This window comes from Protomyctophum parallelum (assembly GCF_964188405.1).
Source record: "Protomyctophum parallelum genome assembly, chromosome: 7".
NCBI classification, from domain to species: Eukaryota; Metazoa; Chordata; class Actinopteri; order Myctophiformes; family Myctophidae; genus Protomyctophum; species Protomyctophum parallelum.
In genome coordinates, this window is record NC_139705.1 from 11171084 (window position 1) to 11188918 (window position 17835).

Below are 17835 nucleotides of genomic sequence, written 5' to 3' on the forward strand. Positions count from 1 at the left end.
AGGTGTTACACTGTGAAAAATAGAAAAGGAAGATGCAACACTTTCATTCACATCAATAAGACTATTGTTTGTAAAAGATATAACTTAAAATCTGTGTTGCACCTCCTTCCTTTCCTGATTTTCTGGTGCCCTTATGGTTGTATAACTTGTATGTGTCTCTGACTCACACACACACACACACACATAACACACACACACACACACACACACACACTATGAGTTATTATTGCTGTAACGTGGACTTATGACTGCAAACTTTGAAAAACACCAGCTACATTGTAATGTCAGAGCCAGGCGAAGCCAAAATGGCTCTGTAAATACTTCACTTCTTGATGTCACGTCGTCAAAATCCTTAATGTTAATTTAACTCAAGGTGCTCAATTATTAACACATGTGTGGTTTTGTACTCTTGTAGTTCAAAATGCTTAAATGAACACTGGATTCACTGTAGACTAGAGACAAAGGGGGACATGGAGGGATGAAGGGAGATGGAAGGAGAATGGAGATGTATACTTAATGTACACCTGTGTGAAGTGAGGGGCGCTAATATATTAAAGTCTAACTCATGTTGATTAGGTGATGTAAATTGTAAAACAAACTGTGCCAACACAAACATTAAACGCCATTAACAATAAAGAGACAATATGACGTAAATGGCACATTATAATCTTCCCTTCATTGTCAATGGCGTTTACAAAACAAACATTGAACTAAAGACAAACATTAAACCTGTATATAGGAGGGCCTAGCGCCCCTCAAAAAGGGGTAGACTACTAGACAGCGTTCAGGGAGGCTGTGTTGTAGTTATACTGTGTGCAGAGAGACAGATGTTCACTGGAAGCTGGGAGGGCACAGCTGGATGTAGCGACCTAATTGTGTGTGTGTGTGTGTGTGTGTGTGTGTGTGTGTGTGTGTGTGTGTGTGTGTGTGTGTGTGTGTGTGTGTGTGTTCTCCATTACCCAGAGTTGTAATGCAGAGAACAATAAAGCGGAATAGAATCAATCATAGCTCCGTTTCACCAGCTAAAACGTAAATAAATCCATACATTATGTCAAATGTGTAGCAGGTGGTTGCTGGACAGATCCTAGGTCAAGGTTTGATTGTCAAACAGGTTGTTGCTGTAAAGGAGCTTTGTCACTCCACAACTTCCCTGGGCAAATAAAGGTTAAAGCAACAGAATAACCACTAGACAAACACACAGACACATAAACAACTAACTTTACAAGCAAATGCACTCGCATGCATACACAGAAAACACACACGACTGTACAACACACACACACACACACACACAACACACACACACACACACACACACACACACACACACACACACACACACACACACACACGCACGCAGTCTACAGTATATAGATGGGCAGAAAACATACGTGTGTGATTGGGTGATGTGCCAGTGCACTGTTAACTTCTATGTATTTTTGTATGTGTATGATCTGTTTTGAATAATCACTCCATAAGTCCATATCTTGAGGGGTGGGTGTCCGTGTGACTGGAAACTGGAATTTCAGCAACTTCATGGTTGGTTTGTGGCACTATTAGCTAGCTCTTCTGCCAAGACTCCTACGGTGCCTCCTCCTGGACACACCGGGTATTATTTGGGGACCTTGGCTAAAATATAGGGGAACTCCGAGCAGCACAAGGGACCTAGTGACAAAGTACGTAGGGCCACTGGTGTGTGTGTGTGTGTGTGTGTGTGTGTGTGTGTGGACTGTGGACATTAAGCCTTACTCCTTTCAACCACTATCCCAGCTATGGGCAGACAAAGGTCAGCAATGAATGGTGTTAAATCCATCCAGGAAAAGGTCAAAACATGTGTGTTTCACACACCTCGCTCTGTGCTGCTTGACACTATACCAAGTTAGTTAACCAACAACCTGACGGTATCGGAGTAAATGGAACTTTATGGAAGATCCTTCATTTCCCTTTTATTATAAGAATTGACACCAGCAGCGGCAGTGATTTACAGTATATATCGCTCCATTGTATTGCAAAATGCAATAAAATTGACATAATTTGAAATAGATTTTGAGGGTAAAGCCCCTTGAGATGCATCATCTGGTTTTCGAGGGGGTCCTCCGGGCCGAGGTATGAGTGACACCCTCATAAATAAGTGAGTTGTGGTCCAGGACTCCGGGGAGCGCTCTGCTGCTCCGATCAGCTCAAGGCAGCACAGCTCTGCCCGGCAGCAAAGCTCACAGAGCGGTGCTCACCATTCTCTGGCAGCTTATTTGGCCTCTATATATATATATATATATATATATTATTTTTTTTAGGTAAGAATTAGGCTAAGCCGTTTCAAAATTTATCTTTTTATTTTTATTTTATATTTTTCTCACAACTGCTAGTTTAAAACTTTATCTGTAGAGGGTATGCGCATGCTTAAAGGGAATGGCACATCGAGTGGCAAAGCAACGTGCAAAGTGAGTTTAACCTTGTTTAATGCAATCAGATATGACTTTTCTGTTTGGGTGCATGGTTGATGATGATGATGATGATGATGTCACACGCATACCCTCTATACCACTTCCAACGTTCCATTCAGTTTCTGTCCAACTTACTATGGTATCTAGTGTGTGTGCCTAGTCTACGCCTCGCCTACTTCAGAGCATTGCATGCTTCTGGTTGGCTGCCACACAGTGGCACCGGCAAAGTTGAACCTCTTTTTCAACTTTGTCACTCGTATTTTTTTTGCTGGCTCCTCCACCTCCTGCCGTGGCGGAGAAAGCGACAGTTATTCCTCTCCACAAACAGACAGACAGAACTTCACCGCTGTCTCAGAACAGCAGACATACAGTACTGAGAGTATCGCTGAGAGGAGTCGCGCCCCGTGATCCTCACATAGCATCAACCTAACTGGTCAGCTGCTGTATCAGCCCTAGGGCTTGGCCTGCAGCTGACCAGTCAGCACAAGCTCAATACCCTCTTGATCCTTTTAATATCACCCTTTCACTCAGAAAACAATGGCTGGGCTATCATGGGATAACAAAAGGTGTCATATATGTACTAGTTCATGCTATGATATTATTATATAAAATGCTGTATGCCATGCAACATTTTATATATAATACAAATACTAAAATAGCCTACAGTATGTTTATTCTATCAGAGTAGACCTATTTCCCTAGTGTGTGTGTGTGTGTGTGTGTGTGTGTGTGTGGGGGGGGGGGGGGTTGTGTGTGCATGGTCATTATGTGAGTCACTACTCCCAATTCTCTTGTGTGTAATTCAAAAGGACACAATAGAGTGGCAGTGATCCAAATCTATCCACCACTAAAAATCACCGCTCGCTCACACAGAAATATTTCCTCGCACAAAACCATGGTCTGACTCGAATTATAAAGTGATGCCCTACAGTAGCTACAAACACACACTGACACACACTCAAACAATCTCTAAACTCACAGTATTTTTCTAGTAAGGAATTACCTTTTTGTGTGTGTGTGTGTGTGTGTGTGTGTGTGTGTGTGTGTGTGTGTGTGTGTGTGTGTGTGTGTGTGTGTGTGTGTGTGTGTGTGTGTGTGTGTGTGTGTGTGTGTGTGTGTGTGTGTGTGTGTGTGTGTGTGTGTGTGTGTGTGTGTGTGTGTGTGTGTGTGTGTGTGTGTGTGTGTGTGTGTGTGTGTGTGTGTGTGTGTGTGTGTGTGTGTGTGTGTGTGTGTGTTCGCGCGTGCACCACTTTAGATTTAGACCATATGCTGTCCTACTCACTCCACTGTGTTAATTCTTCCAGTCAGTTAGTTCTTATGAATGAACATACATGCATGCATCAGCCTGGTTGGCTGCTGGCTCAGTAAGGTGGAATGTCATTGGCTTATGTTCACTGATGTCCGGATGTGATTATTCACCACACACACACTGGATAATCCTCGGGGTAGTGATGGCTCACAGCGATTGGTTAATCCCAGCCATGGGTAAGGCTGATTCTGTGTTGTCATTGGTCAATCGGGGACAGAGAGGGAGGGTGTTTAACCGGTGTGTGGTATGAGGTGTGTTGCTTTGGCGATGCCGGGTTTCCATGGCGATGGCGGCCATCTGGTGATTTGAATGACCAGTGGACTGATGGCTTTCAGAACACATACACAACTGACATTACTATTAGCCATGCTAGTCTAAAAACAAAAGGAAGTCAGTCATTAGTCGGGTTATTTTTCTTCCATAATCTCTCATAGCCAGACAACTATTCCACAATCTGGAACTATACCTCCCGAAATTCCAGTAAGGAATCTTTTAAAAATCTTTTTTAATATCCATTTCTGCTAAGCAAGTATACATTTGCGTGACTGTAAAGACGAAACGGAAGTGGGGAGGAGGCTTCACTTCCGCGTTATCGCTTCCTCATGATCAGAGATCATGTGCTCCAGACTGTATGACCGGAAAACTGTGGGAGTCAACAGCCTGGCCACGCAAGACTATTTTCTCCATATCATCTATGAAGCAAGTGCCTACTGTAGGCTTATTAGCTCAGGTTAAAGCCAGTATATTCACACGTCGGCCGTTTTGCTCATGGGAAAGAGTGAGGACTGGAGGATGTTGCCATACTGTGTGTCTGTCTGTGTCCTCATGTGAGGACTCCTCCTCACATCTCCCACAGTCTTACTTTCTCTTCCAATGTCACTTCTGTCTCTTTCACTTCTTCAGTTCATATTGGCCCAACTCCACACACAGCACCCTCAAATTGGTCACCCATTGTAGAGCCCAATCGACAGGTCAATTCAATGATATTAGCATCACTGCCAAGGCCCTGCACATATACACATGGACTAAATGAGTCCCATTATTTAGAACAGACCTTGGCTAGTACCGAACCTCTCATTGAATGGTTTATCTTAAGCTGAGTCATTATAGCATCATCACCCAGTGACTGAATGTAGGCGGAAAGCTCTTCCACTTAAGTAAGATTGGACTTCTTATAGTAAAGTGAAAGAAAAGAAAACACCTACTGTACAGTTGACCGTTTACTATTGAGAGAATGGCTAGAAAAGGGAGGGGCTCAAGTCCATCTCATCTCAAATATAACAGAATGCTCTACAGATGGACTGCCAGAAATGACAGAGAGAGAGAGAGAGAGAGAGAGAGAGAATTGCACCACTCAGTTCACACGTGTGTGATTTCTTTACTAAATGTTCAAGATTTTTTATTAACACAAACATCTCTTCTGGGGGGGTCTAATCGTTGTAGGTGTAGTGTGTAGGTGAAAGCCAGGTGGATATCTTGCTAGCTAAATGCAGGTTATAGCCTCCAACCACTCACTAGCCCAATCCTTGGACTAAACACCAACAGAAGGCCTGCCTGGTCACTCACTCGTAGTCGTACACTATCAGCCCTTGTAGGACCAAGGGGATTATTGTTCCATTTGAAAGCCCCTTACTCTACAAATATGTGGCCTATGAGTGCTCTCTGTGTGAAATGTACACCACAGATAGTGCCGGACAACTTGTTATTTATGGACCAAATGTTGATATTTGATATGCTTGGATATTGTCACATTTCCTCTACACATCGTTCAGTGAAACGTTGTACCTCCACATGTCTTTACTTACTGCAAACAGACTTGTTAATAACACTGGAGAGGAGATTATTTTGGCAACAACAGCTTTTTCCTTTTTTGTTTTTAAGACAAATCTATATTTTTAGAGTGCATGCCAACAAAGCTGTTGGTTTGACTTTCAGCCAAGGCCTGTCAGAATATCAGGCTGGTTTACTGGTATGAATTTCAAACCGGGCACAACTGAGGGTGCATTCCAGCTGTGAACCGGGGAGTGGACGGTGGATACTGGATGGTGCCTTTGAGCAAGGCACTAAACTCGATTCAAAGCTCTAGGAGTGCTGCACTGCAGCTGATGCTGTGCTCTGAACTCCTTGGACTGGAGTAATGTGTTGGGTGCAGGGAACTGTGTGTATTAATGTGTATATATCTACAGGTCAATACCATGTGTTCATTGATCATAAAAGTGATCTTCATAAAATATATATTCCCTAATTCCCATACTGAAATATGTATTCATACAGTATTTCAAATATGCTTATGTTTAATGAAATTATATTTCTGAACTTTCAAAAGTATTTATTAATTTGTACAGCTATAGCTATAGCTGAACTAGTTGAACTTCAGCTCAACACTCAGCAGACAGTCTTAACACTGTAGAAACTAAAAACTGTAGTCTGAGTGATGTTAACAGATCTCATTTCTACTTGAATTGTATATAGTTAGCAGCTATGGAGCTTTCTGTTGTGTTTGTATCCCACCAGTCTGGTTGAGCTTACCTTGCTTACAATAAGCTCTCTACGCCCACACTCTCTTGTGCGTGCATGCGCGCGCACACACACACACACACTGACACACACAATCGACTTAGTTCCGTTGTATTTGTGTTGACTGGCTGAGTTGCCTTCCAGTAACCTCCTCGGGCCAATGGCCAAGAAGCCTAGCTGTTTTGTTTATAAGGTACGGACGCAGATTGAGGGACATTGTTGTATCACCAATAAGCTGGCAGCAGATGGTACTGTAGTCGATGGGCAGAATCGACATTGGGATGGTCCAGCAAATTTGGAAAGGTGTCCGATGTCTGTCTGTGCACCTTTGTGCCTCAAGCCACTCCCTGCTTGCTTGCAGTCATAGGTACTGCAGTATACGAGGGAATACAGTGGACAAAGGGGGCCATTGTGTGCCCACAAAACGGACTCTATTTTGTGTCAACTAAAGTGACTAAAGCAAGCATGAAGTATTATGTTGAAGAACATGTTATTTCATTATAGTGCCAAAGTTTGGCTCAAGACACTTTACATTATCTAGAGCAGCGACCCAGTGTTTCCCCCCTCAGCAAATCAAGAATTCTGTTTAGATGATATGAAACTGAAACAAGCAAGTGAACTGGGTGTTGTCTGAGTTTATTACACCATTTCAGACTGAGGTTGCTCTTAAGTTACTAGTATGACACTGCAAGTTAATATATATTATATTTAACTTAACGTCCCAGTGTCTTATTTACTCTATAATGATCTCAAAACGTGTCGCAATGCGACACGTTTTGCAACACTGTAGCATGACGAAGTTTGGAATTCATTTATGGAAAAGAATCTAAAGGACAGTGGCCAAGAAAAACTTCCCTTTTAACAGGAAGAAATCTGAACCAGATTTCAGAACCAGGCTCTTGGTTTTGGCAGCCATCTGATTCAACTATGTTTCACCTTCACGTCATATCGATATTTGATATGTCGCCTTAGTTAGTTAGTTATACCGACTGAATATCGGTGGTACTCCATATATGGAGCTATCCGACATCTAAGTCTGACATCTAGCTAACTAACCATCTGACATCACAAACTCCATATTTGGGGCGTGGTTGATCTAGAGCTCCATATATAGAGCTAGTAAAATGCCATATACGGATATATCAACTCCCGTCAAGCACTGTATAGTATAGTGTATACAATAAAGGGTGGCCATCTACCTACAGTACGTCCAGAACATTCAAGAACATCGACCAGTAGCTGGCCTTACAACCCAAACACCTCTGCATTTATAGTATGGCTCTTTTGATCCACACTCTTTCATAATCCGCAGGGTTGACATCTCGGTTATACATTCTTATCGGACACCACTCCGGCTGGTCGTACACTTAAGACAACCAGTCACTTTCCTTTTGAGTAGTATTTGATATGGTTATGTGGATGAACGATTTAAAACGAAAAAAGCAAAAAACACAAAGATCCCTCTTCTAAACATTGCTTCTTTGTCCTCCATCCAACAGGTGAGGTGCTGAGCGAGCAAGGCAGTGAGAAGTGAGTAAAGGACAGAGAGAGAGGCAATGGATCACCAGAGACAGAGAACTCTCTCCACGTCAGGAGACTCACTGTACATCGTTCTGGGAGTCGACAAGAATGCTACACCAGATGAAATCAAGAAATGTTACAGGTAACACACACAATTCAATTCAATGGGCTTTACTGGCATGAGAAAACAAACGTTTACATTGCCAAAGCAAACTCACACACACACACAATACTACACCAGAGGACATCAAGAAATGTTAGAGGCAACACACAAACACACATGCCTTCATCATATCCAGACTCAACTACGCAATGGCCTCTTATACGGTGTCACCACTTTTGGGTCTCGAGGAACTACAGTATGTATAAAACTCTGCCGCCCGCCTGCTCACCACAACCTGATCCAGGAACCACACAGAGACCTCCACTGGCACAGAATAGATTTAAAAATACTAATTGCACTAATCCCAAGGCCTCCCAACTCCCCAGATGCCGACCTCCTTGACATCCCCCAGGGTAAAGAAACAAACCTGGGGTGACAGGGCCTTCTCGGTGGCTGCCCCGCCCCCCTCCCTGTGGAACTCACTCCCACCTCACATCAAAGCTGCCCCAACCATCGCCACGTTTAAGACCACACTTAAAACCCACCTCAGACTCGCTAATTACACGCACTGTCCATGCTGTGTAGAGAGATGAGCCAAATTTGCGTGCAAAATGCTGTTAACTCTCATTCATAATGTCATAACGCAGCCTGCCAAAACCAAAATTTGACCCCAAATGACTGAGCTGTGGACTACTTCGGAGTGGACTACTCTTATCCGATGCGATGACATCAGTGTTTGCTTAAATATGGTTATTGTAGGTCATTTGCCCTGGAATTATTACTTTCCAAATGACGGACCCGGCTGATACGCACAAAATTACAAAATACAAATTGTCCTCCGTGTCCACCTCCGCAACCACATAATACTTGTGTATATCCCTGGCTTTAACCCATTTAGACCTGAGTTAAAAACATTCACTTTGAAAGAATATATATTAAAAGATTTGCGCCACATTTTTACGATAAAAGAAAAATAGCAGACCTACAAGCTCGTAGTGCGCCACTCGGTGGCGCGCTATGAGCTTGTAGATTTTTCAATAGCTAAATTATAACAAAATGTTTAAAACACCAAAAGGGGTTCCCACCCCAAAATGGGCTTTAATCAGAGCCATGAATTCATGATGCGTGCAGCTGCACCAGAGGACAGTCGAGACACACAGTTATTGATTTGAGCCACTAGAGGGAGTCAGAGTGCTGACTCTTGACTTCCATCAGAGACCCTGATGGAAGAGCAGAGAGTCGACATGCATTGGTTACAGAGTGTCTTGGTATTGACTCTGTACCCCATAGACATAGAGAGGTGGACGCCTCCTTCAGCTCTGGGGCGTATGCTTTAAGGCAAGCGTCCGCGTTGGTGCCAAGGAAATAATGAAAGGATGGGACGTGAGTCACGTGACGGGGATGCGGCATATAACGGGCCACTTCCGCTCTCGGTGTGATACACGTCGCTCCGATGAACTGCAGTGACGAATGAGGCGTCTCCACCTTTCTATGTCTATGGTCTGTACCACTGGACCATTAAAAATCAATCAGGTCCTCTTGGTCTTGTTTGTTTTTTGAGCGGCGATAGCCCAGTGTGTGTGTGTGTGTGCGTTTGTGCGCGCACGCCACAGAATGTGATGATGATGATGATGATAAGAGCGCCCCTCACTTCAGTGTGAGTGATTTTTATTTATTTATATATACCTACTGGTTCCACTAAAGAGCACCTGTTGAGTGAGCCATCGGATCCATGCAGCACTTCCTACTTTCATCAAATTAAAACAGTTATTGGAGAGAAGAGTATTAGCTCCACCAGCCCCTTCCTCTTGTCTTTTCCTCCCTCTCTGACCCCCTCCGCCCCACCCTAATTTTGTCCTCTTAACCCCTGTCTCTCTCTCTCTGTCTCTCTCTCTCAGGAAGCTGGCGTTGAAATTCCACCCGGATAAGAACCCAGACAACCCTGAAGCATCGGAGAAGTTCAAGGAGATAAACAACGCCCACTCCATCCTGAACGACTGCACCAAGAGGAACATCTACGACAAGTACGGCTCCCTGGGCCTCTACGTCGCCGAGCAGTTTGGAGAAGAGAACGTCAACACCTACTTTGTATTGTCCTCTTGGTGGGCCAAGGTATGTACTGTGTAGAGGGAGGGGCGGTGGTAGGTGGGATGTAAATGGTGCATTTATATAGCGCCTTCGTCAATTAAGCAATATTACACTTGAGACTGCGATACCTTTCGAAACCGCTGGCATGCATTAATGGCGATAAAGAACACCCTCTCGTGTAATATCGCAATTATACAACAGTTACCCTTAAAACTAAGAGAATCGCTGAAAAATAATAATTTGTCAATGACGGATGTAGTCACTACGACCATGAATGCAACAGAAACTAGCTAACCTAGCCACCGAGTCTGCTGCACTCTGGGAGAAAAACACAGGTGAAATCTTTGTTTTGAGTAGGTGTTCCTTTGCGCTGGTTTAAGGAATGGCTAGAAGCTGTTTCAACCAATCGGATTGCTTCCTCGAAACGACCTGTTGTATAATGTGCATTACATTCACCTATTCACACACACACTCACACTGACACTGATGGCAGGGGAAACCATGCAAGGTTGGTACCAACCTGCTCAAAGGGAGCAGTTAGTAGAGGTTCATGGTCTTGCCTCAAGGACACTAACCCAGGGTGATTCAGGGATTGAACCGGAAACCTACTAACTTATCCTAACCTTACTTACCATTCCCCGATGGAGGAAAGAGAGACAACAAAACTGGTGTTCATTATGCATTGTGTTCATTTGGGTCTATTTGGTTATATTTGTAAATTCTCAGAGTAAGGACTTGGCACTGTGGCATGGGAGGATAATGTATGTAAGAATGGGTGGATTAATAAAATGACTGCATGGTTTTTGGATAACGTTGACATGCAGTCATGCACACATTTAAAGGACTTCTTTTGTGTCCTGGTTGTATCTAGCATCAGTATTATAATCAAATATTAAATAATCTGCATATCAGCACCCCCGCAACCTCAGGACTGGTTATATCCGAGTAGTGGTTGAGGCTCAAACCATTAGAAATAACTTTGAGGGACATAGACAATATGATATTAAACATTAAAAGCAGTTTTAAAATGCATGTTATTTGCGCTTTAAGTCAATTCACATCCACTCTGAGCGAAGGCACACTGTCATCAAACATGTCTCTTCACCTCTGTCCCTATTCTTTATTCACATGACTCGGTGCCGCTTAACCCATTTTGGGCGGGAACCCCTTTTGGTGTTTCAAGCATTCTGTTATACTTTAGCTATTGAAAAATAGCAGATCTACAAGCTCATAGCGCGCCACTCGGTGGCCCCCTATGAACTTGTAGGTCTGCTATTTTTGAAAAATCGTAAAAATGCGGCACAAATCTTTGAATAGGTATATATTCTTTCAGAGCGAACGTTTCTTTTATTTCGACGTCAGGCCTAAATGGGTTTTAAAGTCTCTCTCTCTCTCTCTCTCTCTCTCTCTCTCTCCCCCCTCCAGGCGTTGTTCATCTTCTGTGGTGTAGCCACCGGCTGCTATTTCTGCTGTTGTCTGTGTTGCTGTTGTAACTGCTGCTGTGGGAAGTGTAAACCACGCCCACCCCCTGAACAAGAGCCCGAGTTCTACGTCTCACCTGAAGACCTGGAGGCTCAGATGACCACAGATGAGAGAGGTGCGCGCGCACACACACACACACACACACTCACACTCACACTCACACTCACACTCACACACTCACTCACACACAAGCGTACGCATGTGTGTGAGTGAGACGACATTGGCCTAATTTGTTATATTAATTAACAAAGAAATGGTAGTTGCCTATAGTTGACTACCAGTCGAAGAATACATTAGATCTTTCTGGGTTTTTGTGTGTGGAAATAATTGTATATCTCTTTCCAGACGCTACGACGGGGGAGCCAATCATGATGCAGCCATCTTCAGCCACAGAGACAACCGGGCTCACCTCTGACGCGCAGCACAGCTACCGCACTGAATACTAGAGACACACACACACACACACACACACACACCACAGCTTCTGCGGTGATGCATATTAGACATACACACACAGAAATACACACATTTCAGCTACCACGCTGATGCATAACACACACACACACACACACACACACACACACACGGCCGTTTCTAGCTTTTTAGGAGCTTGATGAAAAATCTTGTTTGGGGGGCCCCCTACCTCAAGGCAACGTACTGTTTTTATTTTTTTTGTACCAGATGTGCATTTTAATGTCTCCTACATTTTAATGTCTCCTACATCTGCATCTTTGGCCCAGCATGTATAAAAGTCTGAGAGGGAACATTGGATGCCAAAGAAGGAATTCATGTGCAGTGTACCCTAGGCCACCTGAATAGAAAGTGTCAATGTAGCGATGATTCTATACTTTCATATAAATATTTAAAAAAAACTAACTTAACAGCTTCTGGCCGACTGGGCCATTTAATGATGGCAAATGAAATATGTTGTTTTTAGGAAATTAAAAAATATATATATATCCTGTTGCCCCAAAAGGCAATTCATAAAATAAATGTGGCGATCACAAACAATTAATTAAATAATGACACCACCATGGCTCAAATTATTAACAAATAACAAGCAAATAACATTTTCTCAACAACTTTCTTTTTTGGACTAGTAATCCAATGAATAAAAGACCACAACAAAGAAAAACATTCAGAAAAGAAAGCTGTACCAATGCCTCCACAAGGGCGACTGGTATGGTATAAAAAATGTCGATCAAACTTTATTATCGTCGGTTGTAACACTAAATGGCCAAACTATAAACAGCCTATAGTCTTGAGTCTTGACAATTTAAATTGATTTGCTTACAAGATACGCCTGTTCCCTTATCCATTCCCCTTTGATTTGATTTAGAACAGTTAAAAGACAATACGAAAGATGTGAAAAAAGAACATAAAAAACATAAAGGTGGTGGAGGTGACAGGAAACTCTAAATGGCTTGTATAAGGCCTCTAACACAAAAATAATTAAATTAAGTAACAATGGAAAATAGAAAAGTAACATCCAGGTTGAAATCAGCTCTGAATTTAACAGTCCAGGCCTTAATACAGATAAACAGAGGCCTGGACCGCTGGCTGTCAGGCTACGATGTACCTTAATACAGATACAGAGGCCCTGTCGGGCTACAATGTAACCTGACAGCGTGTCGCGGGTTCGACTCCCGATCCTGACGGCCTTTGCGGCACGTCACTCCCCATCTCTCTCTCCATTGACCGTCAGCCTACTGTCCTATCAATAAAGACATAAAAGCCCCAAAAAAAGCATAGTGAATGGGGAAAATCAGCACAGGCATCTTTTCCAGTCTACATTAAATGCATTTGTCTTAAAATGTATAGCCAGGTGCTGTGGATTAACCCATGAGGGTGCACAGGGTCCCCCTGGTGGCTCTGGAGGAGCTATGCAACCATAGTCTGCATAAAATAGCAAGAAACGACCCTGTATACACATTACAGCTACCACACTGATGCACACACACACACACACACTTCACAGCCATTGCACTAATGCACGCTATACACACTACATAAACACCCATATACATTATCACAGCTGCCACACTGATGTATAATGGGGACACACACACATGAACTAACACACACACACACACACACACACAGTACCATGGCTAGACTCACAGATAATCAGTCGACAGACACTGACTGAACCAAGGAATATTTATCATCCACGCAACACACACAATCATATACAACCAAACCAGCCATCTGTCTCTTTGACAGTCATCATAACTGTGATGAATTGCAAATACACACACACACACACACCTTGGCTTAGTAACTCATACATATATTTACATTCTGCATTTATTTTTGCCCATAGTGAAAATCATAAAGGTGAGGTAAGAAAAAGGGAAGATAAGATGGGAGAGGGAAAAGAGGAACGGAACAGGGGTGGGGAAAAAAATAGAACCCAACCGAACCTGAATTTTTGGGGCGCTGATACAAATATTGGAGAGTATGAATATATTGGCCAATATTCTTCATACATACCTTTTTTTTAACAATCCCTCAAATGTCGTATATGCACACACACACACACACGCACACACACTGAGCCCTTTTATTATTTACTGATTATAGTTTTTGATTGTGTGTGAGGAAGTTAAACTGCTGTACATGTGTTGTAAACTAAATGTTAGACTTTTAAGTTGTTAATCTCCAAAACCCAAAGTGTTGATTCTTTAAATAATTTTCTTCATGTCTCTCAGTAGATTTAGTTTTTCATCTTTTTGTTTAGTTTTTTCTTATTATTTATGAGGTTAATGAAGGGAGGGATATTGACCTATTCATATCCAAAGTTTGTCTCTGTGACAGCAGCTCTCGTAGGTCGAGGGTGATCCCTGGTAGTAACCTGTACAAATATAAACGACAGCGGTTGAGTTTTACATTCAAACTGTTCCGTTTAGCCTTTTTTGTTTTTGTTTGTTTTATTTATTTTTTACAAAGACACGTTTATTTGTCAAACGTGAATAGCAACCCATCACTCCTGAGACTGAATCCGTATGGGGTGGTTGTGCTACAGTATCATGTCATTTCATTGTTGTTGTTGTTCTCTTCTCTTTTTTTTTTAGAAAAACAAGGAGGCAGTTCTTTTAACCATATATCTGTGTCAATTAAAGGCTTCATAGCAGCTGTGCCCAGTCATGTGCTATTAGAGGTACGAGTGTTTGCAGATTTTCATTCCAACCAAATGCTCAGTTACCTGGTAATTCAGTTGCAATCTTTCTTTGCAACGTTCTAATGCTTACATTTGTAGAGATGCACAATATATATAATCGTTGGCGTATCGGAATCGGCCATAAAAATACCATATCTGTATCGGGTCGGTCTCAAAATAATGCAGATTATTTTCACCGATATTGATGATGCAATAATAATGTGACCGTCAATGGCTAAATTCTTCATTTATTTTGTGTACTCAACTCATTCAGTAGTGATTCAGTAGTGAAAACAAGACTCTTGGAAAAAGAGTATATTTATTGATTGAATACTTTATTACCATGCTTTGGGCCGAGGGCCTAGGCTTGTTTCCATTGTGGTCCTAATAATATCGGAATCGGTATGACCTTGGAACTAATCAGAGATCTGATATCGGTCATAATTTCGTAATCGTGCACGCCTATAAATTTGTGCTCTGTTTTACGATGATGTTAAATAGAAAAAAAAAAAAAAAGAATAACAGACCTACAAGCTCACAACCCGTATGTCAGCTAGCGACACGGTCATGCTTCAAAGTTAAAATCAGGCTTGCAACGGATTCGTTCCGATGGATCAGCCAGTTAGTGCATAGATCATATTATGCTCCTTGCGAGTGCCGTGGACTTGAGTTTGAATTCGACTCCCGTCATGGCTCTGAATGAAGTGAAGAAATTCAACCAAGCATGGGTAAATGGTGACGGGAGTAACTGTGACTCTCTTATGGTAGCCAAATGCCTAAAATGTATTCAATCTAATGATGTCAGATGTCTCCTTTGCTATCTCTACCTGTACGTAACGCCCGCGATTTGAACCCGGGTCTTCCGTGTGGAAAGCCAACATCTTAACCACTAACCCAAAGGGAATTCCCTCTGGCCACTCTGCTCCACGTAGTTTCCTGTCTCTCCTATCTAAGAAATGGGTATAATAGGTATGTTTTGGTTGGAATGATGGGACACCGCTGTTATTAATCCATTATTTTCCACAGTCAAATATCAAAGTGCAATAAAAGCTGAGAAAGATCGACCATCCTCCATTTTATATTTGTGTCTGCCGTCCTAGACCTCTAACCCAATCACGTTCTGCATTGCTTTGTCTGCCGTCCTAGACCTCTAACCCAATCATGTTCTGCATTGCTTTGTCTGCCGTCCTATAGACCTCTAACCCAATCATGTTCTGCATTGCTTTCCACTGAATTAATTGTTTTATCCCCCACGCTATCTTTGATGTTTGATTGTCTTACCAGCGTCAGCGTGTTGTGCGAATATTGACCAATGAAATGCCACTTCTCTAACCCCAAACCCTCCTCTTTATATATATATACAGTATATATATATATATATTTATATATTTCTTTCTCTTATCAACCAAACATGAAGCCGTGTCTGAGTGAAGGAAGTGTATATTATTAATTACACAAATGGAAACAAAACTCTTTCTTTTTAGGAAAACTGATGAATAAAATATTAAGAGAGATAACTAATAAGAAATGACAATAGTGCAAATATAGTCATCAGAGGATATGGAAGCATTATTTAATTTATTTTATTTTTGCTATCTTTTTAATATTGAATTTATGAGATGGCTGGTAAATATAAATATGATGTATACATTTTTAGAATATGTTTTTCCTCTGGTTTGGCAGGCCTGCTGTACATACATGCAGTGGCAGTTCATAGGTAGAGAAAGATGTAGTTATATCGTTTTATTTTTCTGTTGTAGCATGGATCCATATAGTGTGTATGTGTGTGTCTGGCTTACTGGCCCAGACAGACAGACAGACAGACAGATGAATGGGTAAATAGAAAGACAAAAACAAAAAAAATGATCTGATGTGTTGTTGTAAAATAAATGTTTCCGATGCTTCAGAACCTCTTTGTGTCTGTGTCAGTTATTATGCTTTGGTCCTGAACTTTTGTTAACCTCAAATGTAAATATCCCCCAATGGCAGTTCATAACTGGGGTTATTGCACTGCTGCTGAGCAGGTTGCTGGCCGCGGCAATGAGGCTGTTAGACTTCATCACTCAGTCAAGTATTAAAGTATATTTGTATGGTCTGTGTAGGTCCTGCCACACCTTGTTCAGACTAGTCAAAGACTACTTAAAACCATCAGATTGCAACAGACTAGCACAACAGACAACAGACTAGCCCGATGAAACATGCTTTATGCCCAATGCAAGTAGCCTGCACTGTGCAGTGCTGGTTTGCAGTGTTGCCAGTTCTGCTTATTATAAGTGACCTTGGGCTAGTTTTCATGTAAAATACCGTGCATATTCATAGTTGCGCGTTGCTTTAGTTTGGCTTGTTTCTGAAGTTTAGTTGCTTATTTGGGCTTGCTTTCACGTGACTACACTACAGGATCTCACCATTCTATGTTCATTATTGTGTCTCAGTCTAATGGCTTATGGGGATGTCTTCCAGGCATTTCAGTTCTCACAGTGGACTCACAGTCACACTACAACTACAGGATTCCAGACCAGCCCAGGTATCAAACCTGATGCATTCTCTCTCTCTCTCTCTCTCTCTCTCTCTCTCTCTCTCTCTCTCTCTCTCTCTCTCTCTCTCTCTCTCTCTCTCTCTCGGCTAGATTTGTACACTCTTTGAGTTAATTGAACACAACATAGTCATGTTATCAAGATGACCTGACATAAAACAGAAGGAGCTATTATATTGCTTGATTATTTATTTTTTCACATCTATTAATACTAGCATGCTACTGGGCCTGTATTGTACGGGGCCGGAGATCAGATTGTCGGTCTTCCCATATAAACTGTATTATATATGTTTACCGCCTACAATATACATTCATTTTCATTTTCAACTGGCTCAGATGTGCCCTGTCTCAACGGGCCACATAAAATAAAAGTGTACTTTGTCCATCCCAAGAAAGTGGGAAATAAAACAAAATAGTTGATCAACTAATGTGTGTATCAATGTATTCCACGGTGTGAGCCCTTAGTTAATATAGTGTGTTTGTGTGGCTCTGGTTAATAGGGTAGGGGGGGGGGGGGGCTGTGTGGGGGCCGGGATCAGAGGAGGTAATTGTAGAAAGAGCACAGCCTGGCATGGTATGAATGTGTCCACATACCGCCCAATGCCCGATATGGTTGTGTGTGTGTGTGTGTGTGTGTGTGTGTGTGTGTGTGTGTGTGTGTGTGTGTGTGTGTGTGTG

The 17835-nt window shown here is 42.2% G+C and overlaps 2 protein-coding genes across 2 annotated transcripts in view; both read left to right on the forward strand.

The window, feature by feature from the left end:
- Positions 1-16533, forward strand: part of LOC310861229 (dnaJ homolog subfamily C member 5-like) — a 31429-nt gene extending 14896 nt beyond the window's left edge. Inside the window, exons 2-5 of the mRNA XM_083768589.1 lie at positions 7770-7933; positions 9793-10006; positions 11408-11579; positions 11810-16533. Of these exons, the coding sequence (XP_083624715.1) occupies positions 7827-7933; positions 9793-10006; positions 11408-11579; positions 11810-11910 (594 nt within the window). The 5' untranslated portion in view covers positions 7770-7826 and the 3' untranslated portion in view covers positions 11911-16533. The remainder of the gene's footprint in view (positions 1-7769; positions 7934-9792; positions 10007-11407; positions 11580-11809) is intronic.
- ppdpfb (pancreatic progenitor cell differentiation and proliferation factor b) overlaps positions 4701-17835 on the forward strand; it is a 66886-nt gene continuing 53751 nt past the window's right edge. Inside the window, exon 1 of the mRNA XM_083768591.1 lies at positions 4701-4706. The gene's annotated coding sequence lies outside the window, so the exon portion shown is untranslated. The remainder of the gene's footprint in view (positions 4707-17835) is intronic.